The sequence below is a fragment of the Sciurus carolinensis genome, chromosome 2 (assembly GCF_902686445.1).
Source record: "Sciurus carolinensis chromosome 2, mSciCar1.2, whole genome shotgun sequence".
Lineage (NCBI taxonomy): Eukaryota > Metazoa > Chordata > Mammalia > Rodentia > Sciuridae > Sciurus > Sciurus carolinensis.
This window is the reverse complement of record NC_062214.1, coordinates 124,678,100-124,704,451: the sequence shown is the minus strand read 5'-3', so window position 1 is coordinate 124,704,451 and position 26,352 is coordinate 124,678,100. Positions and strand designations below refer to the sequence as shown.

The 26,352-nt window shown below is 38.9% G+C and overlaps 1 gene segment (V, D, J or C); it reads right to left on the bottom strand.

The window, feature by feature from the left end:
- Positions 1-6,225: 6,225 nt before the first annotated feature.
- Positions 6,226-6,860, bottom strand: LOC124976531 (T cell receptor alpha variable 19-like). The segment is given in 2 exon segments: positions 6,226-6,599; positions 6,798-6,860. Coding segments are annotated over 2 exon segments (423 nt in total).
- Positions 6,861-26,352: the final 19,492 nt, after the last annotated feature.

Sequence of the window (26,352 nt, the reverse complement as noted above, 5' to 3'; positions counted from 1 at the left end):
GAATAAATTAGTGGTTACCAGGGGTTAAAGAGTAAATGGAGACAGCAGAGATGTGGGTGTTGATATAAGAGGGATCCTGTGGAGAAGGAAGGGTTCTACACCTTGACTCTATCAGTATCCATATCCTGGTTGTGACCACACTGTGGTTTTGCAAAGATGATCTATCCCTGGAGTAAATGAATGAAGAACACATGGACATCTCTATATCGAGTCCATATGTATTGAAGACAACTGCATTACTAGTAATCTCAAAATAACTTCAGCACGGAACACCATGTTTATTGAATAGAAATGTGAAAATTTGTTATCCAGATATATTATTAAAACTCAACAGTAACCTCAGCAGTTACATAGAACTTAGACCAGCAAAAGTTTTTTTCCCCAGGGAGTAGAATTTTATCACTGACACAGTTTAACAGTCCTGGTTTATGATGACAACAAAGAGCAGATTAACTCTTAATCACCTTTACTGTTGTTTTTTTATTTGTTCTTATTAGTTATACATGACAGTAGAATGCATTTTGATACATCATACATAAATGGAGTATAACTTCTCATTCTTCTGTTTGTACATTATGTAGTTATACAGGTTATGTGATCACATATGCACATAGGATAATAATGTCCCAATTATTCTACTATCAATCTTACCCCCATACCCCCTTTCCTCCCTTCACTCCCCTCTATTTAGTCCATAATATCACTATTCTCCACCACAACTCCACAGATCTACAAGCAATCAACAAACATATGGAAAAATGTTCAAAATCTCTTGTAATTAGAGAAATGCAAATCGAAACTACTCTAAGAATTCATCTCACTCCAGTCAGAATGGCAGTTATCCAGAACAGAAGCAATAATAAGTGTTGGCAAGGATGTGGAGAAAAAGGTACACTCATACATTGCTGGTGGGGTTGCAAATTGGTGCAGCCACTATGAAAAGCAGTATGGAGATTACTATTGTTTTTAAAAACCTCTTACACAACCCATATTAGCTATAACTGGAACAGAACTCTCACTGCCATTGTCCCACCCTGGGTAGGTACATCTTTGTTAATGACAATGCTGGGATTGGGGTCATTGGGTTGATTGTGAAAATCACATAGAAATAAACTATAAAGCTGAGAAGTCAATTACTGAGGGGGTACAGCGTGGGCTCTGTATGTACATGGCCGTTGACTCTCCCTATCACTCCACAGTCCACAAAACTCAGTTCTGCCACATCCCCTTGTCCTCACAGCTGCTCTTAACAAAATCACCAATGATACCCATGATGCAAAATCCAGAGCGTGTTCAGGCCTCATCTTACTGGCACTCCTCAAAGCCTCCCTGTAGTCTTCCACTCTGTCCTCCTCAACACGCCTTACCTACCATGGAAACACATGCCTCTGGTTTTTCTCTGACAGCTCTCTCTCTCTACTCTTTCTCAACCCATCTTACTGGCTCATTTCCCTCTATCTGATCTCAAAATGTTATGTTCCTTCACAGCTTGACTCTAGATCATCTTCCTGTCTAACTTTATGTACTTTTCATAAGATTTCCTCTCTCATGGTGTTTAAAATATCCATAAAATCATGATTTTCAAGTTTATATATACAGACAGGAACAATATTCTGTGATACAAACCCATACAATCAATCACCTTTTCATATATCCATTATTTTGCACTTGAAATTGCAAAGTATATTCAAATACCAAATGTGTATCAAAGTAGAACATTTGATTTTCCCCTTCACACCTTCTCTTTCCCACCAACCCTCCCATGGGAAATAGTCCTTTGGTTCACAAGCCTGCTTATCCTTTACCTTCTTGTTCATCCTCCGTGTCTAAATTATCACCAAGCCCTATCAAATTCAGCTCCCAAAATTTGACTATTCATTTCTATCTAATTGCCACTTTGCTGCCTAATTCTCCATTAGAAAGAATCCAAACTTCCTATAGGATCTGCAAAGTCCTGTATGTTTTCACTTAATTCTAGCTTCCCGTCAGTTCATCGTAACCCTTATGCATTATGTTTTAGCCACTCTGCCCTTCCTTCGAGGTTTCAAAAATACTCAGTTTTTCCCCCTTTCAGAGCATTTGTACAAGCTGTCCCCTCTGCCTGTAACACTCCTTAGTGAGAGCCTTAACTTGACTAATACCCATCTTTCTAACATTTCTTGCTGTAACTATTTTCCCAAAGAGGGCTTCTCTGACAACCAGTAGCACAATCCCCAACCTGCAAAACTGAACCAGTTCCCAATTTTATAATCCTTTGTAACATCAATTTTAAATTTATTTTCCTTTTCATTTGTTGCGATTATACGTTTGCTTGAACTGCTTTATTGTGTGTGTCCATCTCTCTTGTAAATCTGATTGCTCATGGCAATCAATAGGAAAGTTTCTGACTACTTAAGATGCTGTCACACGTGCTGAAGAAAGTAACTTCTTCAAAGATGAATAGTCTCCTTTTTGCTTATAATGGGGGTCATTTGTTTTCATTAACAATAGAGGTTCATGTAGACCTCCATTATGATTTATGCATAATCACTAGAAAGTGATTTACGTGCTTGTATTAGAAAAGAAGGGATCTAGGTTTTTACTATCCATGTGTAGCTACTTTTTCCAGATTCCTCAGTACAGGACCAGATTCTCTTAACTTACACCTCCATGAGAAGTCCCTTTCTAACATCCCTCATCCGTCAGATGGCAAAAAGCTAAGAATCATAATATTAATGATCAATATTTTTGATGATGTCAAAAATGGCATCACTAGTATCCTGATAGTTGAAATATAAACTAATAAAGATTTGATAGTGATTGACATCATTGGATTCAGATACTCCATGGAGCTGGGAATTTTTTCTTAAGAAATACCCTAAACCTTATATGCAATAATAAAAAAATGGAAAAATAATTAAATATTTTTCAACATAAATTATTCAATATATTATGATATATCAGTATTATTATATACAAAATAAAAAAGAATGAGGTAGTTTACATTTTCTGACTTGCAAAAATGTATCTGTAAAAAATAAATAAATAATTTATCTCATTAATCAAATCAGAATTTTACATACAGTGTGATCACATTTATGTTTCTAAAATCATGTTATTATTATGGATTTATCTGTAAGTAAACAGTAACAGTGGGACTGTCATCATCAGATCTTTAACAGTAATTGAGAATTTTTCAGGGGAAAATCAAGGAAATACCACTTTTTATTCTATATGCATGAAATTGTTTAAATAGTTTAATGATTATTCCTTTATAAGTTGACTCACCATAAGAATGAAGTACTTTTACTGCTATATGGAAAACTAAAGAAAATGTTGACATAAGAAATACTAATGTAATTGCTGCTTTCTAGAACACTTTCAAGATTCATTATTTTTCATATGCAAGTGGCTGTAGTTGAAAAAACTGAGAGAATCCAGACATTCTCAGAGGAATCATATTGAATCTATGAGCTTCCCATTGCACCTTTGGCAAGATTCAAAGTGAGACTGGAACAAAGACAACCTCCAAGCTCCCCCTCCCTGAGTTTCTTTCCTCACCCCATCCTTGATGTCATACACCTTTTGCTTATTCCTTTCCCTTTCCTTCTGTGAGCTTTCACTGAGGGTCATGACCTGGACTGTGTTCCCCTAAACGCCCTTGTTGAAGTCCTAACTCCAATACTCAGAATGTGACCTTATTAGGAGACAAGAGTCTCCTAATCAAGTTAGGAATCAAGGTAATCAAGTTAAAGTGAGGTCACAAAGATGTCCCTTAACCCAGTGTAAAAGTAGAACTGGGGACACAGACACACATGAAGGGAAGATGACTTGCAGACCCAGGGAGGAGGTGCCCTCTATAAGCGTAGGAGAGAGGCCTGGTTCAGACCCTGCCCTCCCTGCCTCAGAGGTTAACAGCCCACACCTTGACTTTAGACATTGCTACCAAAATGGTGAAATGATAGTTTCTGTTGTTTGAGTCCCCTGTTTGTGAAACTTTGTCACAGCAGCCCTAGCAAGCCAACATGCCAAGCCTGCTTCAGTCATTCACTCCGAGACTGCACCTTCTTCAGAAAGTAAGCAGGTATGAGCTGTGTCTCACTCTTAAGCACATGGGGTGAGGGAACTGAGACAAGTGGGGACAGCAGGTCCCTCTGCTCATTCCTGGTTTTGCACAGTATCTTTTCTCAGACCTGAAATGTTCACCCAGGGTCGGGAGTACAATCTCATTGCCAGCATCAGATTTCAAGCAGACATTAGAACCTGGGCCCATGATTCAGCCTCTGCATCTGAATCTGCGCCAGAGGAGAGGACAGAACACCAGCACATCAGCCCAGTCACCTCCTGAACAGTTGATCTCATGGCCTTGACTCTAGCTGTGCCCCAGCTAAACTCAGTCACTGATATGACAGTTCCAAGGGTGCTAGTCCTTCCCTATTTAGTCATGTCCCCAAAATAAGGCTGACAGTAGGAACAGATGTCATTCCCAGTCCAGGATTCCCTTGAAAGCATTTGAGTTTTAAAGCCCAAAATAAAAATCTTAAGAAAAGAATTCACCCAGAAGCCTTCTCTTACCAATTATTCACAGCCCAAGAGGAAAAATAGATCTTATTGGTGATCTAATGCTCCAAGGAACTCAAAGCTTTTTTTTTTTAATATTCAGGAAAACATCACATATTTTATATAGTCATGAGAAGAGGGAGAAAACCCATCCAAAGGACAGAAAAGAGTGAATGAGACTCAGATGCAGAGGGTGATGAGTCCAGAGTTGGAAGCCAAGTGTTCCAGGTCTCCGATTCTCTGATTCTATGGTTCTCTGGTTCCCTGAAATGCCTGGTAGGAATAATATGTCTTTGGGAGGGCCTTTCTAGACACATGTCTTGGTGTAAAGGAAACAAGACAACCAGGTGGCACTCTTCCTTACACTCCACAAGTCCTGTCCTAAGCTGCCTTTCTTCATTCTCCATGATAGAGAAGAGAAAGGAGTTGGGAGGGGCACTGAGAAAGAGAAGGTGGGGGCAGGCTTGCACAAGGGGGACAGAAACATTTTTAAAGAAAATGATATTCCTATTTGGAATTCCATAGGAAAGCAAACCCACTAGTTAATTCCCACCCAGTATCATCAAACAATAGCCAAGGGTCAAAGTTGTTTAAGTAATTTTACAACAGCAATTCTGCACATGAACTTAGTGCAGGGTTAACTGAAATTAAAGCTATCTGGAATCATTGGGAGTAGATAATAAGGAACATATTTTATATAAGAGAATTTTGCGGGTAAGAAAATAAAAGAATATCTAGGGATTTCAGAGTAAAAATGTGCTTGCTGTATGGTCACAAAAATGGTCAGGTAGCCCAAGCCAGAAAGACTGAAAGGTAAATCTCAACTATTTGGTTCCTGGGAATTATCTAGGAAATCATGAAATATACATGTTAATCTCAGCATTATTTATTATAGTAAATAATTTAAACATTATCAAAAGTAATAAAATGGAATTAGATGAAGCATAAAATACTTGGAATGTCATTAATGGAATATATGTTGATCTAAGTAATATTGTGTAAGTACTTATTTCACAACATATGGCTGGGTGATGATGTGGAATAGAACTCATTCTATATCCTATATCATATGATTTTGTAATATAATTTTTCCTGAGTGGTAGAATTTTGGAGTGATTTTGTCTTATTTTTAAGATTTCTTCTTCAGATGTGCTCTTTGCAACTTTAAATATATATAACTTTTATAACTGCCCATAGAGAATGTGAGGTTGATTTGAGTTTCATTTCTCCTTGGCTTCAAGAGGTGAGGTGATATTTGTTCTACACTCATCACTCCAAGTCATTCATGGCACACATGAGGCAATGGGAGAGGGAGGGTACAGAAGGTGTGATCAAAATAGTTCAGATCTATGGCAGTGCTCAGACTTGGTAAGCAAGGTGCACATATTTGTGGAATGGACCTAAACAATGTAACAATTCAGGTGCAGCTTTGGTCAAGTGTTCTTGAACTTTTTAAAAGTCAATTTCCTACTTTAAAGTTACCACCACAAAAGGTTTTTTTTTTTTTTTTTTTAATCTCTAATCAAATAATCCACTCCCAGATAAAGAATTGAAGACAGACTTGGTGATAAATGACATTTTGGAAATATTCTCTGACCCAGAGAGACGTTTTCCTTAGGGTAAGTTTCCCTTCTAAACCCATCCCTGCAGACTGCCTCTGCTGCTTCCAGTCCACCGCCCAGGTGTTCATCGCTGGGGGAGGCCTGGTGTTGAGATCTGAGGGTTTTGTAGGGCTCCTGCAGGCACCTGCTTCACTGTGGACTCTCTCAGAGCACAGAAATACACCGCCGAGTCCTGGAGCTCTAAGGCCGTGACAGTGAGGCTGATGGAGCTGACTGACTTCTGTAAGTTCAGGGAAAACCGACCCTGGGTCACATTCTCTTCCCTGTAAGACTCTTGATCGATGAGGAGAATCATTTCCCCGCTTGGTGGTTGTTTATACCAGAATAAATAATAACTAAAACTAGTAGCATTATATACACAATTCAAGATCACAGCCTCCTTCTCTAGCATAGATATTGTAGCTTGGTCTTGTGTTACCTTCTGGGACGTGCTGGATCCTGAGAGAGACAGAGACAGACATTAGACTGATCCACCCTGTGGCATTGTCCATGGGGTCTTAAGGATCTAGTGTAGGAGAGCTCTGATTCCCATGCCCATCACTTTGCTCCCCTAAACCCCATCAGAAAATGATAACCCACCTCTGTCCACACCCTCAGAGCCAGGTCCTGAGTCTGTGGCCACCTTACCATTCTTACCAAGCCAGATGGAGGCTATGACTGCCCTCAGCAGGCAGGGGAGCTGCATGTTGGAAGCTTCCCCTGTGAGTGAATGTGCTCTGCTCTGCCTCAAATCCAGGTCTGAAGGCCCAGCCTGGGCCTCAGAGGGCAGGTGCACAGCTTCTGAGTCAGAACAGGAAATGTCACTTTGTTTCATTTTTCCTGTGCTCTGCCATGGCTTTGACAGGACTGGAGAATCTAACCGTCTATTCGGTCTTATTGTAAGTGAATGGAAAACAGTTACATCTGGGCATGTACACGAGTCACATTAAATTGAAGGGCTCTGGCAATTTAAACATTGGCTACATTCAGCCAAGGCATCTAACGTGGACTCAGAAGTTTCATGAGAAATACATTTATTATGGGTTGTGGGGACTACTGAAAATAAATGATGATTCATCTTTTCACATGGTGTATGCTATTTATCTCCAGCAAAAATCTATGTTGAAATGTGCTCACCAATTTTCTCCCAGATGGGAAGATAAAATTTCTCACTCTCAATTATCATAATCTTTTTCCTATACTCCAAGTTAAAGGATTCTAGGAAATTTACATTGGGTTAAGCTACTAGTCTGTTTACTGGTATTACCGCACATTTCCTGAGTGGCAGCTTTAGTCCAGTTGCATGTGCCCAACAGCAATCAAGAGTAAGTCTGTGCTAGGAAAAATCTGGCTTTCAGACACTGCACCCTGCAGTCAAAATGAGAGCAGCCAAACTCACCAGACCAGGCATCATTATTCTCCTGCTTTAAAAAAATGAAACAATTCAAAAATCGCAGTGCTTTTCTCAGCCCCTGCTGTGGCAGGTGTGGCTCAAAGGCTTTTCCCCCTTAGATGCACTGCAATTATTTTGTGTTTCAGCAACGTGGAATTTAGTGACTGATTTGCTTGGCATCAGTGTGCTGACTTATGTGTGTGATTTAGTTGATTACAGCTTTTTATTACCTATGGATGTTATCTTCCTGCGATGAATATGTAAATCTAGTGACACTAGAGTTCTTCTTATATTATGGAAAGACAGATTTTTTTTAAAAAGTGCAGTGATTCAATTAGTGGTACTAGTTATCAGAAAGTGGTTGTCTCCAAGCAAAGGAATCAAACTGGAAAGAGGAAGGACGGAAGTGTTAAGGGAAAGGAAATGTTCTGCATATTGCCTGTTATGTGGGTAAATTTGGTTCTTACAAAACACTAGACTGAACATGTAATGAATTTCATTGCAGAAAAAAAAAGTATGCCCTATTAAAAATGAACCAAAATAAAATAAAACATACCCACAGAAAATCAGTCTTCCAGCTTTCTCTAGTTTCAGAAATGTATTAGTATTTTTCTAATTATTACAGAACAGCTGTGGTCTGTTATGATTACAGCCTCCTCTCAGACCCTCCAACAACTTTCAAAGATGGGACTCAATCAAGAATTGGCAGGACAGTAGTATGCCTCAAGAGTCTAAATACACACAAATGAGAAAACTGAATAGCATGCAGCTCTGAGAATAAAGATCCATGCTACACATAATAATATGAATATCATAATATTCTGTATCATAATATCAGATACAAGAGCATGAACTACCTGACCCCACTTAAAAATACCAACCAGTCCATGCATGAAAACGTCAGGATGGTGGCTCCTGGGGCTGCAGAGAGGGTGCAGGTACCAGAGTGCCCTGCATGTGGACAAAGTCCTCTTCCATGACAGGGGTGCTGGTGCCCTGGCTTTTTCAAATTTGTGAAGATGTATATCATTCTATAATTATACAGGTGCTTATCTCTCTCTATATGTGCTATTTGACTTTGGTCCTTTATCTATTAAATATAATTCATATAATGCATGGATACTGTATGTTCATTTCAATGAGTGTGAGAATTGTGTATGCCTGTGTAACCACCATCTAAAACAGTATGTAGACTGTTCCTATGATTCTAGAAAATCTTGTGCCCCCTTCCAGTCAAACCATCCTTCCCAGAGGAAACCACATTTTTCACTGCTATCACCATCATTTTTTTCTGCTCTTGAATTTCATATAAGTGGAATCACAAAGTATATTGGGGCAAGAATTTGGTTTCTACTGTTCAACATGAGGTTTTAAAGACCCATTCACAGTGTTATGTATAAGTCAGTACTTCTTTTTAATTACTGAGTAATAGTCCTTTGTATAGATATGCCACAATTGTACACATATTCTGTTGATGGACATTCAAGTTGCTTCTAATTTGTGCTAATTATGAATAAGGTTGCTACAAATATTTTCATATGGGTCACTTGTGGGCCCTTGTTTTTTACTTTTTTTTCACCAAATAACTGTGTGGACTTACTGGGCCACCTCAGTTCCCATAGTGACTGTGACATTTTACACTCTTACCAACACTGCACAAAAGATCCAGTTTCTCCAAACATTTGCCAATATTGGATTTATTAGACTGTTTGCTTTTGACCTTTCTACTTGGGATGAAGGGCTCAGAATGTGTATGTAATTTGCATTTCCCTAATGACTAATGATGTTTAGCCTATTTTATGTCTTTGGTGCCTATTTTATATTCTTCTGTTGAAGTTTCTGTAACAAAATACCATAGGCTGAATGGCTTTTAAATAATTGAAATTTATTTCTCACAGTTATGATAGACAGGAAGACTAAGATCAAGTCACTAGAAGATCAGGTCTGTTGAGGACCTTATTCCTAGTATAAATAGCAGTCTTCTATAAGGTGGAAGGGGCAAGAAAGCTCTCTGAGGCCTATTTTATAAGGACAGTATTCCCATTACCATCACTTCTCCAGGGTCTAGCATCCAAATGCCATTATGTAGGGGATAAGGTTTTTTTTATAAACTTGTTTAATGTACTTGCTGCCCTGGCATCTACATTTAAGACTTGCATAGGTTTTTGAAACCCAGCTGTACTCTATCACATATGGACTAGTTAAAAATTCCCATGTGATTATTTCTCATCTCATTGACCCAAAACCCAGAAACCCCAGAGTGCTGACCATAAGAAAACCTAATGGTAAACACCAACATCACATAAATAATTTCCCCTCTTTATAAATATTTTCTTTTATCTAGACAATCTACAACCCCTGTGGGAAATCTTAATAAAGAGATAGACCCACAAGCTCTCTCTCTTGCTCTCTCTCTCTCTCTCTCTCTCTCTCTCTCTCTCTCCCCACCTGTCTCTCCCAGCCTTCTGGTTGAACTTTATGCCACCTCTAAACTTATGGCCACTCTCATTAGCATCCTTAACCACTCTGAAACCTGTGAATAATAAACTTGTCTTATTTCATACATATTCTTTTCATGCCCTCACCATTTCTCTTTCTGAACATGGACACAAACTAACTTACTCCCAAGTCAAGGCTCTCCTAGACAGCAGCTATCTTGACTTATGGTCACTCTCAAGAGAAACAGAGATCACAAAACCCAATTATTCAACATAGATTCCCTTCAACAGATGAATGGATAAAGAAAATGTGGTATGTATACACAATGGAATATTACTCAGCCTTGAAGAATGAAGTGATGGCATTTTCTGATAAATGAATGGAACTGGAGAACATCTTGCTAAACGAAATAAGTCAATCCCCAAAAACCAAAGGCTGAATGTTTTCTCTGATGTGGATGCTAATTCATAATAAGGGTGGTGGGGCTAGGGAAGAATAGAGGTACTTTGGATTAGGAAGAGGGAAGTAAAGGGAGGGGAGGGGTCTGGGGGTAGGAAAAATAATAGAATGAATCAGATATTATTACCCTATGCACATATATAATTACGTGATTGGTGTGATTCTCCAACATGTACAGAAGAATGGGAAGTTTTACTCCATTTATGTATGATGTGTCAAAATGCATTCTACTGTCAGGAATAACTAATTAGAACAAATAAAAAAACAAATTAAAAATCATAGCAAATTAAAATCACAATAGGCTCTAACATATGAATTTGGGGGGAAACAAAAAACATTTAGCCAACAGCAGTACTTGAAATTTGGCTTATGTTTTTTTATTATTGTATAGTCTTTTCATTGTTTATCTGTGAGAGTTCTTTATATATTCTGGAAAGCATATTTTCCTACCTTTCTGGAAATTATTTCAGACTTTGGATTTCTCATAGATTTTCCTAACATTGTCTTTTTATTAGCACCATTTTAAAATTTTTCTCATGTAGTATTATCAATCTTTTCCAGAGGGTTTTTTTCTCACTCTCCAGCTCTTTCCCAAGGCCTCAGAGTACTACCTGTGTATCCATGAAGATACCTGAGAAGCGTGGTGGATGCTATAGACTTACTAAGAGGCTGTAGCTCCTCATTGTTCTATTCTCTCATGCCAGCCAAAAGATGGTCTTTAAGGTTCTATAAACATTTGACTGATTTTTCTTCATCCTTCTCTATAGAATCTTCCTTCACCTTTCACTATTTCACAAGTGGTAAAAACAGCCACTTTCTGGAATTAGTTCTTTTAAATTTCTCTGGATCCTCAGCTTCCTGACAGTTTGTTTTCTTCCATTTTTAACTTTAATTTTATAACTTGTCAGACTTATATTGGTAGTAAGGGTGAGAGTGATAGTTTCTTGTATTTTCTATATTCAAATTATAAACATAAATTTAAATATGTATTTCATATTCATAACATTAATAATTTCAAATTTCCAGTCATGGACAACCACAAATGACTTCTCTAAATGTCAATTTTCTTAGGGAATAATAGTAGCACTTACCATACAGCAGAACTATAATAGTTGAATATTGGAATTTGTGATAAGTATTAGTGTCCAAAAAGGGTTATCTAAAAATAATGATTATTATTATTCCATAATATAGTTTATATTATGTAGGACAATATGATAGTGATATGATGACAAGGTGATGATTTTTTTTTGCTTTGAATTCCTCCAGATATGGAGGATGTCATGATTTATTTTATGTGTATTTTTGAGTAGGCTGAGAGATGTTCAGATAGCTGGTAAACCATTATTTCTTGGTGTGTCTGTGAGGCTGTTTCCAGAAGAGATTATCACTTGAATTGGTAGACTGAGTAGAGAAGATTCACCTTCCCCAATGTGGTTGGCATCATACAATCTGTGGAGGACCAGGACACAACAAAAAGGTAGTGGGAGGGTGATTCCTCTCTCTCTGCTGGAATTGGGAATCCATCCTTCACTGCTCTTGGATGTCAGACACCTGGTTCTTGGGTCTTTGGACTGAAACTCTTCCTCTTGCTGCAGACAGCAGATCATGGGATTTCTCAGGCTCCAAAATCACATGAGCTGATCCTTCTACCTATCTAGTTCCTGTTTGTTCTGTTTGCCTGAAGAAAACCGACTAATACATAGGGTGATTCTGCAGTCCAACATTCTAACTCACCAAGGAAAGGACCCTCTCATTTATGTGATAATAGTTCCAGGCCTAGCAGACCGAATGACCATGTCACTTCTTAAATGAATTTGGTTATGGATAGAAATAATAACACCTTACAATGGTATAATTCATAGTTGCTTAATTGTTTGTTATATAAATTTAATAGTTTTTGTTACTTAAATTATATTTCTACCTATATATATATTCCATACATGTCTATATCATGGAAGTAAGTGAATATATTCTTACATGTATATTCCAATAACATGCTCTAATATATCAGTTATTCTCTCTATATTAGCATATATATATATATATATATATATACACATGCTTGTATGTGTGTGTGTGTCATAAAATTGGAAACATTTAAGCTAATGATATTTTAAATACCAGAGTCTGAAATTGAAGGTAAAAAGAAAGATGTTGCAATATACAGAAGAAATTAAGAATATGAAAATACACTCATCTAGAAAGAAACACAATTACTAAGAATGTACCCATGAAAACACACAGGGTAGACACAGGCTGGACAAGGCCCACAGAACTCCACAGCACTGGGAATCTCAGATCACTGTAGAAAACATCATGGGCAAGTGGGCGAGAGGATGAGTCAGGATCATAGCAGAAGCAGAATCCAATTCAAATTCAAGTCTTTATAAAGTAGGACTCACAGATGTGGGAAGGTCAAGGGAACCAACAGCTGCTGTTGAGGGACCCCCAAGGGAGCAACAGCAGGAGTCCTGTACCTTTCAGGGTACAGACAAGGGAACAGAAGGCACGGTCAGCTGGGAATATGAGGAGACTTGAGTGAAGGGCATGTGAGAGGTGCAAGTGGGCGAGGGAAACAGCAGAGGACGCCCAGGCACCTGGGCACCGCCTGAGAGGAGCGGGGAGTCAGTACGACCCTCAGCTTGAGGGACGAGGGATAAACACAGTGTCAGCAGGAGCCGGAGCTGTGGAAGAGGGTCTTCCCCACAGAGCTGCAGTTATAGGGGTGCAGCCCACGTCAGAACCACCACATCTGAGCAGGTGAAGGGCAAGGAGAAACACTCAGCCTCTCTCTCTTCCCTCAACTCAACCTCTCTCTCTTCCCTCACACACATCTCTTTCCAGTTCCTATGCAAAGTCTGAATCCAGTAAGATGTCAACAAGCAAAAGAAGCCAGGTGATTCAGTTCACAGGGGTTGAAGTACTACTGCACAGAGTAGGACAGAGGGGGAGGAAGCATGGATTAGGGCAAAGGGGAAATAAACACAAGAATAAGCAGCAATAGAATAATGAACAAGGCCAGGGCTGAACCCTAGGTATTCTTTTTCCCATCTCAGTGAACTCCTCAACTCATAATGCAGCTGAGTCATAAGGCCCAAGAGAAATGTCCAGTGTTTCTTATCAGAACTGAGAGATCCTTGTTTTTCCGTGCTTTGCTGTTTTAGTTTGGTTTTGGAGGTCAGAAACATGGGATTTGACTTTCCACTTGACTCCCTGGTCAATAAAGGAGGTCAATATCTTCCCTGCTCTTTGTACACACAGACATACATGGATCTTTCTTGTGAGAGGATTCCATGGTCTTTGCATTCAGATTCTTCTTGCTTTACAAAGAAATATATAAGAATATTCATAAATTTAATTTGAACAGTATTTTGTTTAAAGACTTGAGATTTTCAAAACCTGGACTACTTTCTCCTATATCAGATGAAGTATGAGAAAACATAAGCCCTTGTGCATGACTGTACCACATCCTTGGGATTTAAAGGTCAGGTGATGCATAGGCGACTGGACATGAAAAGGGAAACCTCCTTGGACACAGCCTTCCTGACCCTGCTGCCTCCCACCTAGTGTGCAGTGAGGACAGGGAAGAAGATGACTCCTCTTAAGCATCTCCCCACATCAGTGTCTCCTGAGCAGCTTCATGAAGTGAGGGGCTGGTGGGGAGTTGGGTTGAACTTTCTGTGGCATGAACCAAGGAGAAGCACAGCCTATCTTAGACATGGAGCTCTAAGCAGGACAATAAGACCAGCTTCTATGTACCTCACTTGATTCATAAAGATCTGCATGAAGAATTGAAGACTGAGGGAGATTTTAAATAGCTCAGTAGGTGAGGCATCTTGGTAGAGGTTGTGCTGCTGTGGGTTTGTGCTCAGCTCCCCCTGCAGTTCCCCTCACTGTGTCTCTTATAGCGCAGTAGTACACAGCTGAGTCTGATGTTCGGACTGCAGGTTTCTGAAGGTGGAAGGAGTTCTCCTTCTTAACAAGAGTGGCATGAAAACCTTGGCTCTCTGTCTTCTGGTTTTCAGTTGAGGTCTTCAGGAGCAGGCGAGGAGCTTTATCAAGATATTGGACATACCACCAAAGAAATGGTCCCGAATAAGTGGATTGGTAAGTGCAGTTCAAGGTCATAGGTGCTCCCTCTACAAGAGTAACCAGGCCTGCTGTCTGGGTCACTGAGTCTCCATTGCTCCCCCCTAAAAGAAAAATCAAAATACTTTGTTATGTGGGGGGAAAGGTTAAAGTTGTCAGGATTGTACAAAATGAAACAGCATTAATGGTTAGGGTAAAATATTACTTACTGAACATTAAGAGGGTTAGGAGAACTGAACCAGTGACATAAAGCATGTTGAGAGAAGGAAATGATCTTTGCTACATGCAATACACCAGTTCACCTAGGGCCAGTCTCCAGCTGGATTTTATAGAAACTCTTCACTCAAGCAAGAGCCCCCTTTTGCATAACAGCAGTCGATCTTTTGACTACAAAGATAATAGGTATGTTGAACCACTACCTAAAACAAAACTGAACCACAAGTGGGAAATTCACTCCCTCTTGTGGTTTCTCTGCAAATTGCACCCCTATCTTGTACTGCATTTTTAACAATATAGTACCTCCACCTCTTCCTCCATAGATGTATTCCAAGACCTCCAGATGCCTGAAAACACAGATAGTACTGAATTCTATGTTTTCCTGGGCATATATGCTTTCAGTTTATTTATAAATTAGGCACATGGTTCTCTGGTACAACACATTGCTATCAACTGGAACATGTTTCCTGTTCATGTCTTTCACCCACAAATGTGGTGCCTTTTCCAGATTGGCTAAGGATTTGTCATGCATTGTGGCTGTAACATTTGCAGTTTGATTGGTGACCTCAAAACACAGACTGCCTAAAAACAGGGACTAAAGAGCAGGTAGTTGTAAAGCATGGATACACTAGACCATGGGATGATTCAGTCCTGGTGACAGGAAACAGGACAGTGCAAGATTTCCTCCCACTACTCAAAATGGCATGCAACTTGAAAGATGACCTGTTTATTTCTGGAAATTTCCACTTAATATCTTCATATCATTGTTGATAGCAGAGAACTGAAACTGTGGAAAGCAAAATATTCTATAAGGGTGGGGTATTGTAAACCAGCTCGAGAGGAAGGTAGATAAAGAAGGAAAATGATATAGGACTCTAAGAAGAAAGCATTCAGCATTTGTTTATATATTCCAACTATACTTGGAATAATATTGCATCAATAGTTCAGCATTCTCTTCATGGTACAGTGATCTCTAGCTTCAGATAATCCCAGACACAACTTTGAAGTGGAATAGTCTGAGATCTCTTCCCTGTACACATCCCTGTGGGTCCATTGGGTGATGAAGGACCCCTCTGCCTGGAAAGTTCTCTCCCCTCTCCTCCAGGCCACCACCTCATTCATCCCTCAGTTAGTATGCCATCTTGTAGGAAACATTGTGTAATGTGATTCTCAATCTGTAGAGAAGGACCAGTTAGTATTTCCCAACACATCATGGACTGATACATTTATAAATACAGTAAAAAAAATGTTTCTGAGATATCTGATTCACTGATGAAGGTAGATGCTATAGGGATTGACCTTCATACTCATTTTTAATCTTGGTTTGGTTTGCAACACATGTGGAGGAATCTCTCCAAGATGAAGAGAAAGCAACAGACAAAATTCTTTCCAGAGTTCACATAGTGCTGGGTAGTGTGTGTGTTCACAGCAGCCAGGATTTAAGAGACATTTTCATATGTGGGGAAGGCACTCAGAACACTGATACATTTGTAGTAGGCTAAGAGAGTTCCAGAATAGAGTCAGTCCTGGTAAAGATTAAAGCAACTCTCAAAAGATCCAACTGATGAGCAAATTACTTCACTGGCCTAAGTTATGTCCAATACCCTTTAAAATAGTTTAACAAAATTCAGCATCTAAAAATGTGAAGTGCACATGTTTAGCATCATCAAAATTATCAGAAATGAGAAGAAGCAGGAAAATGTAATCTATAGGCAGGAGAAAAATCAACCAATAGAAACAGATCTAAAAATGACACAGATGATAGAATATTATAAAAGGACAGTTATTACAAATTATTAAAATGATGTGCAATAAAATATATTAAGGGGTGTAAAAATATAGGAAAATAAAGAAGAGAAAAACAGGTGAAAAATAAGTGTCTAAATGGATCTTATAGAGATGAAAAACATTAATCAATTGAAAAATAACTTGAATAGAGTTAATAGAAAATTTAAAACCACAGGGAAAAAATGCTCAGTATAATACAATGATAATAAAATATTGTATAGTGGAAATTGAAAAAAAAGCTCTGTGATCCTGAAGAAAAATTGTTCCAATTGAAGATTAAGGAATATATTGTCCACTAGCTATGGTTAAAAGTCAAGTGGTCTTATATATGTGTAACTGAAGCCTGAGAAGAAGAAAAAGAAGGAGGAGGAGGAGGAGGAGAAGGAGGAGGAGGAGGAGGAGAAGGGGGAGAAGGAAGGAGAAGGAGAAGAAGGAGAAGGAGAAAAGAGAGAGAAAGAAATAAAAATAATTAAAGAAATAACAGCTAAAACTTTCCATATTTAATTATTAAACCAGCAACAAAAGACAATAAATAGAACGAAATTTATTCTAATATTCGTTATAACTGTCTAGTTCATTTTGTGTTGTTATAACAAAATATATGAGACTAGGTGCTTTATAAAGTAATGAGGTTTTAATGAACCCACAATTCTGATGATGGGAAAGTCTAAACATCTGGCAGAGGACCCCAAGCCACATCACAACACAGAAGGATGTGTGAAAGTGGGTAATGATGTGTGAAAAAGATTCAACAGCAAGAGAAGAAGCAAGAGAGTAAACAAAGAAGTCAGTGATTTTCTAACAACCAGCCTCACGGTACTCAATCAAGTCCTGTGAGACCTAACTCACTCCTGAAAGATTTAGTTCAGGAGAACTGACTAACCTAGTCTCTCAAGAAGAACCTTAAATGATTCATGGGAGCTATGCCATGATGACCTATTCATCTCCCAAAGGCACCACTCACCACCACTGTCACATTGGGGATCAAGCCACAAGATGAGTTTTAGTAGGAACAAGCATATTCAAACATGTTAGTCACTTTTTCATTGCTGTGACAAACTCCTGAGGAAAAAAACTTAGAGGAGGAAAGATTTAGTTTGGCTTGCTGCTTCAGAGGTTTTGGCCCAAAGTTGATTCCAATGCTTTGTGCCTGAGGTGCAGCAGAACATCATGGCAGAAGGGCACAGCAGAGGAAAGTTACCCAGCTCAGGGCAGCCAGGAACTGGAGAAAGGGAGAGAAGAGTGGGAAGGAGATAGAGGGAATATCTAGTCCCCAAAGGCACAGCACAGTGACCTACTTACTGGATCCATGTCCCACCTGCCCAAAGTTTCAACCTACTCCCACTATTCCATTAAAATTATTGATTATTCAAGTGCATTAATCCACTGTGGAGGCCAGAGGCCTCATTATCCAATCACTTTCCAAAAGCCCTACATCTGGACATTGCTGCATTGGGAACCAAGACTTCAACACATGACCTTTTGGGGGACATTTCAGAGCCAAGCTATAACAAAATCAGTAATTCAGTTTCTGAAACCCAGTAATAAAGAGAAAAAATTTTAAACTAGCTGGGGTAGGATAAGGAGAAAATGGAAATGAAGACAGGGGATCAAAGCTAAGAAAGACTTTTGACTTTTCATCAGAAACAATGTACATGTCAGAATACAACTAAAGGGCTAAGAAGAAAAATCCTTAAAAAGATGATTGTTTGAAAGGTAAAATCATAAAGCTGCATTGTGGGTTTTTAACATCCACAGAATAAAAATGGGTGGCAACGGCAGCTGAAAGGATGAGAAAGGAAGCTGTGTGTCCTGCACTACATGTGAAAGGGTCAAATACTATTTAAAGTCAGACAGGGCTAAGTTAAATATGCAGCCTCTGGACCATCAGCTCTCAATCGTGTGCGTCTGAGGATCCCTGTGTAGTGTTACAAAGAGACTCCAAAGGGGAGGTTTTGTTTATGTGAGATGGAGTGGAGATGGAGATAAATTCCATCAACCATCAGAGCAAGGCGGTCATCCACATCACGTGGACTCTGGAAGAGGTGCATAAACACCTGTGAGAGTACACAAGAAGAAAGCAATCACTACTTTGGTGCCATTATACAGTTTCAGTATGCAAAAAATTCTCCCTTGAGGTCCCTGGCCACACCTGGATGGCAGCAGCCCTGCTGATACAGCTTTGACAGGTAGGTCATGACTCTGCTGTAATTCAAGTAAGTATTTTCTTTTGAAACCCAGGGTTTAGAGGCTTAATGTGACCAGCCAGGCTTTCTTCATTCAGTATTATCTGGTATTTAACTGTCCCTCCTCTTTTATTAGGGGTCTCATGAATTTCAATTAAAGGTACTGGTTTTTTGGTATCTGTTGGTCTGTTGGGCAGTTGTCTTGTACCTATTTGTGCTAGTCTAACCAGCTCAGTAGAAGAATTAAGAAGACCAATTTCAGAGCTCATTGTTTCTCTAGGCTTGAGTTTTACTTATGCAAGGTATGATCATATAATAGGAAGAAACCATGTTGTGGCTCTCTGCTTACATAAACCATTATGGAGTCCTGGGACTTGGCTACTACAGGCAGCTATGCTGAGTTTTCCAACACAGACTCTGAGGGGCAGCACTGCCCAGGTAAAAACAGTGGCCATGACTAAAATCAGTTAACACAAGAATCATCTCCAGATGATAAATACTTACTCTAAGTGGGTTTTTACACCAATTCAATGAACTTAGACCGTTTAACTGCTACTTAAGATTCCCTGATAAGCAGATGACCCAGCTGCTCTCACACTTGTGCGTGCTCAGGAAACCCTAAACCCAAGCATTCATTCCAGAACTGACAGAGTTACCTATGATCTGTAAAGCTCTGTATAAAAAAAAAAAATACATAAGCAAAAGTACATTGCTTTCTGCCCATGAAAAGGAGGTAAGTAAAATGAACCCTATGCCACACCAGTGCTCCCACTAGCCTGGCCCTGGTGTGTGGAATGAGGGATGGGACTGGAAATAAACAGCCCATGGGCTTATTGCAAGGCAAGTAAAGCCTGTTTGAATATCTCATTCCAGTCTTTAGATTTGTTTTTGTCCTTCCATCTCCTTCCCCCCTTAGGCCTGCTATCCAGACGCCTGACCTCAAGACCTCAGGGCACTGACCCCAGTGAGCAGGATGGAGCATGTCGTGGGAGGAGGCAGCATCACCTCGGAGGGCATCCAGGCATCTCCCTGCAGCCTTCTCCATTCTGTCAATTTCACCATATTAGTTTTCTGTTGCTTCCAGAAATCTTTTATCTTGTCTAACATTTGGGATAAAGTTAAAATTTCATGTTAATACACTTTTAATTTTACTAAACAGTTTCAACATCTAAAAGTTCTCCATTTGGTTTCCAAATAGAATATTCAAGGAGTGGTGGACTTTGATCCACTTAAAGCTGATTCAATTGTGATGAAATGGTGATTCTTAGAGCTCATTGCCACTCCCTCTGCTAGCCTCCCTGGAGTCATTTTTCAATATAAAGTCCAGGATTTGGAGGTAAAATTAAGGTTGCCCTGGCCTTAAAAATGCTCATTCACCTTCCTCTTTCCTACTCTCCAAAGCTAAATAAATTTGGAGGGGCAGTAATATATATTTCTTCCAGCAATCAGCCTTTACTAAACAAGTGCAAAAAAAAAAAAAAAAAAAAAGAAGTGCCGTAGAGCAGAGGTGGTGTGCAGAAGTCTGTCCTTCAGCTGAGTGGGGACAATGTTGAAAGGAACTAATCACTTCTTCAAAACAACCCCAGGAAACTTTTCATTGCTGTGAGGAATAGAAAAGTATAAGCATGTTTCAAAAGATCCATAATATTTTTGGGGTGATAAGACATAAACTCAAACACAGGGGATCTGCTGTAGGAACTTAGAGGATTAGAACAGGCTCTACTCTTGGCTGAGTTCACTGGATCAAATCACTTCACCTCTCTGAACAAAAGTTTTATTTATAAAATGTGTTTAATTCTCTACACCTTGCCTTGTTCACAAAGGTATCTTGAGCAGTAAATGAGATAATAATTATGAAAGTGCATTGTAAATTTAGATGGCATAACTGAAATATTTTTAAAAATTGGATAATATATCAGAGGCAGTCATTGAGTGGCAAGACTTTCTGTAAGAAGGGAGAGATGGCTGTGAGTCAGAGTGATCAGGGATTTCTCATGAGGCAAGAATGATGGGACCATGGCCAGGATCAGGAGAAAGAATGATGGAAAGCATTCAGACAGCAGTGATGAAGGCAGTAAGGGACCATAGACAGAGCTGTTGATGGAAGACAGAGGGTGTTTCTCTACCTCATTTTCAAGTTAGACTCGATTTACTAAAGGAGAAAGGTCATGATAAAATTTGTTTCAGTCAACTTTTCCATTGCTGTGATCAAAAGACCTGACAAGAACAATATAGAGGAGGAAATTTTATTTGGGACTCAGTTCCAGAGATCCGAGTCAATAAATGGCCAACTTAATTGCTCTGTGCCTGAGGTGAGGCAGAACATGGGGACAGAAGGGCATAGCAGAGGAAAGCAGCTAAGGACATGACAGTGAGTAAGCAGAGAGGGTCTAAGCTTGGCTCACCAGGAACAAAATATATATTCCAAAGGCATGCCCCTATGACCAATTTCCTCCAGCCGTACACTACCTGCTTTCAATTACCACCCAGTTAATCCCTATCAGGGGATTAATTCACTGACTGGATTAAGGATCTCATAACCCACCCATTTCACCTCTGAAAGTTCTAGTATTATCTTACATATGAACTTTTGTGGGGGAGGGGAGCAACAACCTATCTAAACCATAACAAAATTATAGAGACCATGAAGAGCCTCATCAAGAGGCTTGTATTACTCAATGAACAGAAGAGGTCTACTGAAGAGTGTCAAGCAGGGGACATATGTGATTCACACTGTGCTTTGTGGAAGAATAAACCATTTAGAGGGAAATGAGGTGGATTCGGGGTGGAGACCCTGGAAATAGGGAGGCCAGTTCAAATGCTGTTACAGAATACCAGGTATGAGATTCTGCAAGTCTGAACTGGGAAGTACTCAGCAGGCAGTGGAGCAAAGTTCAAGCCCATCTGGTAACGTTTTGGACTCTTGGGACTGGAAGCAGGGCATCTTTGCAAATAGTCAAGTCCTTTATTGGGTGAACATTTATTCAGCATCTCTTATATGAGATCACAGCTTGAGAGGAAGTAAGGATACAAAGGTGGATTGGATATGAAATATTTCTCAGAGTTTAATAAATAAGGAAGATAAGGTATATTTTAAAATCAAGTATAACATACCTTCAAAAACAAGCATAAAACCTAAGTGAAGAGTTTGGTGAATATTCACAAAGTGAACTCACCCATGTAACTGACACCCAGATAAAGTAACTGACCATTACCAGCACCCCAGAAGCCTCCTTTGTCCTAATTCTAGTGACTAGCAACTATCTCTCCATAAAACCACCCTGTCCCAGTGTCCTGTCTTAAACTTAATAAATGTGGTATGCCTATTTTTGAACTTCTTTTGTGTCTAACATCTTTAAACCAATAATATTTGTGGGATTCATTCCACACAGAGTATATAGCAACAATTCATTTCCAATTGTTATACTCCATTATCATAACTTACATATCCTTGAAACTGATGAAAGACACCAGGGTTATTTTCCAGATTTGTGTATTATAATTACAGATGCAATAAATGTTTTCATTGTTGTATATATATTTTATGAATGAACACATGTTGCTTATGATTGAGTATATGCCTAGAAGTAGAATTGCTAGATCATAGGGAATAAATATGTTTAGTTTTAGTGGATACTTACACATGGTTTTCAAAGTTGGACCAGTTCCCATTTCTTCTAGCAGTATATGATAGTTCCTGATGCCCCATGTTCTTGTCAACTCTTGGTACTGTCAGTATTTGTCATGTTAGCCATGATGTTCATGTAGTTATAGATATAATTTTCAGAACAACCATACAAAGGGTCAAGTGACAAGTACCAATAAGTGTTAAATAGTAATTTGGAAGTTTAGAGGTGGAAGAAACTCACCTGTTGTGCTTATGCCAAGAGACCTAAGTCCTGAGACAAGAATGGTGACTATATATTCTCTACAATTTTATAGTGTGCTTATAATTATAAAGTGACAATGATTTCAGTTTAGACCACATCTCTTAGACTACCAAGCAGCAAAATGAGCATCCTTCCTTACCTGTTGTGTTCCTCCTTCAGAAAGTACAGTCACAGAAGGTCAAGGCTAGAGTATACCTGCAGAGATGGAGAGAGGACCCTCTGTTCAATGGGAAAACTTTAGGCAGTGACACAAATTTGTGACCAAAGTGGCTCCCAAACCCTTGTTCTGGAGCAGAGAACAAAAATATGTCTGTCTGGACTAGGTAAACCTTCTCATGACTTCCTGAAGCAGGTTATAAATCCCATCCCATTCTCAAGACAGCTAGTGCTGAAACCACATACAGGATGAGAATGTCTTCTGCCAATAATCACCTCATCTCAGGGAATAAATAATTAAAAGTAATCAGTGATTTTTCAAGTATATTGAAAAATTTTTAATCTACTCTTAAAATAAGGGGGGGGGGACTTTATGACCTATAGAGATTTAGTGTCTTGAAACTCATCTATTAGTTCTATATTTCTCAAGAGAAAAGGTGCCATTACTTCTTAGATTTTATCTTGACATGCAACACTGCTGAACTGTTTATTATAGTGGTATAAAGGTCAAAACCAAGTCAGTGTGAATGCTGGCATGAATATTGACTATGTCACAGAATATATGCTTAATCTTTCAGCAAAGATGAAAAAATTCGCTTTAAATTACCAAGGTAGGGGGATTAAAACAGCCCTGTCTTCTCCCTGAGAACAGTACCTGCATGTGAAACATAAGCTGCTTCTCTGGGGTCTGGGGTTGTTGGGAGGGTGGGTGCTGGTGGAAGGACAGCTATGGATGGGGAAACTTACCAAGGGCCATTTTCCCTGCTGGGGTGATTTTTTCAGGTGTGGCAGAATCCCATGCCTTATTTGCTCTCTGCTTTGAAAATCATGTCAAGGAGCAGCATAGTGTTATGAAAAAAGTACGTGATTGAAATTGTGTTGCTGGCCCAAGTACTACCTCTACACTTTATATTAATAATGGCTAGTATGAATTGGCTGTGTGAAGATGTCATGCTACCTGGGTGTGCTGGCACACACCTGTAGTCCTAACTACTTGGAAGGCTGAGGCAGGATAGTCTCAAGCTCAAGGTCAGCCTGAGCAATTTGACAATACTGTTTCAAAATAAAAAATTTAAATAACTCAGTGGTACATCAGTTGTACATGCTTACCTAGCATGTGTGAGGCCCTAGGTTCAATTCCCAGTAATGTAAAAACAAAACAAAATAAAAGTCATGCTATGTACCTCTCTTAAAACTTTGTGTGTTCATGCTTGTGTGTACACACACATATATATAGCATGTGTATACATAATAATTTATATTAATGTACATATATGGCATGTATATAACTGATATAGATATACATAATTTATATAGACTGATGTTTTTGTTTGGTTCCCAACTCAACTCTGCAAAATAGGTTATATATATATATGTGTGCATATATATATATATATATATATATATATATATATATATATATCACCTTTTTATAAATGAGGAAATTGAGGCACCAACAAGTTAAAGAATATCTCAACAAGTTAAAGAATATCTCAAGATGATAGGGTTTGAATCTATCCAATTTCTATTTTTAGTTATATTAAAGAATAATTTACAATATATTCAAAAGTATACTGTATGGATAAATGAAGCCCCATGTACCCATCATTCAGTTTCACTGATTATTAACTTATGACTAAACTTGTTTCACTTATTACCTAACTACTTAGCCCTACATCATTTTTAAAGTCCCAGATATAAAATTGTTGTTGTTGATAATTGTACTGCAAATCTCTAAATTTTGACTTTCTAAAATAATCACAAGTTCATTATCACACCTAAAAGTTAATAGTAATTCCTTAATACAATTGAAATTCCAATATATGCTCAATTTTTCAATTATTTTACAATTCATTTGATTTACCATCCACCTAAGGGCCACACACTGATTGGTTGATTCATTTTCAGACCCTTTAATCTCTAGGTCTCCTCATTCCATTTCATTCTCTGAAGCTTATTGTTGAAAAATTCAGGATTTTCTGATCTGCAGAATTTTTCACATTGTGGGTTTTGTTTATGATATACTTTTGATAGATTTAATATATCCCTTTGTCCTTTGTACTTCCTGTGAATTGATAATTCAATTTAGATGGAAATATCTTTTCAAATGTAGTAAACAAGAAACAAATAGTATTTTTCTTCTCCTGGAAACTCACTGGGTTAAGTTAGTATTTCACATCCAACTAATTTTGTTTCTCTGTTGGGAAATGCTGAGGTACATTGAAGGTTATATTACAAAGATGATGTGAGACATTAGAGATTTTAAAAGTCCATATTTGGCATTGTACTATTTACTCCCAAAGACATCTCTCTCTGATGGTCAATTTTCCTCTTTGTCAAATAAAAGGAAACTTAAGAAATCAGGTGGGAGAGCTTTCAGAGATGCCATTTGGGATGAGCAGAGCCCTAAGTTGCTGAATCTGTGACTCTCCCTGGAACAAGGTGGGGATGTGGGCAAACACCAAAAGGATGAAGGTGGAGAGCAGACTGCACAAGGACCAGGTGAAAAGCAAATGCAACAAGTAAAAAATACAGAGGGATCAGAGGTGAGGTTCAGAGCTTCTTTGTATCCAGTTAATATGTGTCTAATATTTACTTTCATCTTTTCTTTTAAAAAATAAAACTTATGAAAGTGGATCTCATCCAGAAGTCATATTAGCAAAGTGGTTCAGGACCCTGGACAGCTCATTAAGACTGCAATAGCTCTCCTGGCATTTGGTTATTGTTGTTATTTTCCTTTGACTTCCAGCCCAGAAATATTGCCAAAACCCTAGAGTGGAGATAGATGTGCAAGATCACAGCCTCTGAGATGTGGGTATGAGGGTGACTGATTTCAGGGAACATCTATAGAGGAGGCAACAGATGGTCATTATCAAAAATACTTAATTCACTGGCCTTGTCCACCTGCAATAAGCTTGCAACCTGACTCAGATGGGATTCAGGGACAAAGTGAACCTTCAATCTTGGATAACCTATTGGCACCCTCACTCTACTAAGAGAATTTTGAATTTACCATGTCACTTTCTTTCATCCTTTGACACTAAGGTCCAGTGCCAACTGACACAGCATCAAGTTTCCTCCCCTTTTTCAAACACCTGAACAGCCACACTCATGTTCTGTACGCTGTGAACACCTGTGAACATTTGCCTTTGAAATCCACCTCTAGATGGGGCTCTGATGTTGAAGGAGCCCCAACCATCTACAATGTTCTTAGTTCCTCTAAAGACAGGGAATTGTCTTCATTTTACAAGGAACATTTGGCACTGCTATGATTAAAAATGTCTGTCTCTCCATCTGCCTTAGGACTTCTCAAGAGAAGCTGTGTCATCTGGAGGTCCAGCTAGCTGGTCAATGTCAGTGACCTCATGTTTGTCAAAAGGACATCTTCTACACTTCCTGACTGTCCTACATGGAGGAAAGAAATTGTGTCTGATGACTTGTGAAAGAGACCATAACATCATACTTAAATAGAAGCTGCTTTATTAATGAGTGAATACCTGCTCCCTCCCTCCCTCCTTTCTTCTCCTTTTCTTTGTTTCTTTCTCCTGATTGCTCAATTTTATCCTTCCTCATCCTTCTGTCTCTCCTTTCCT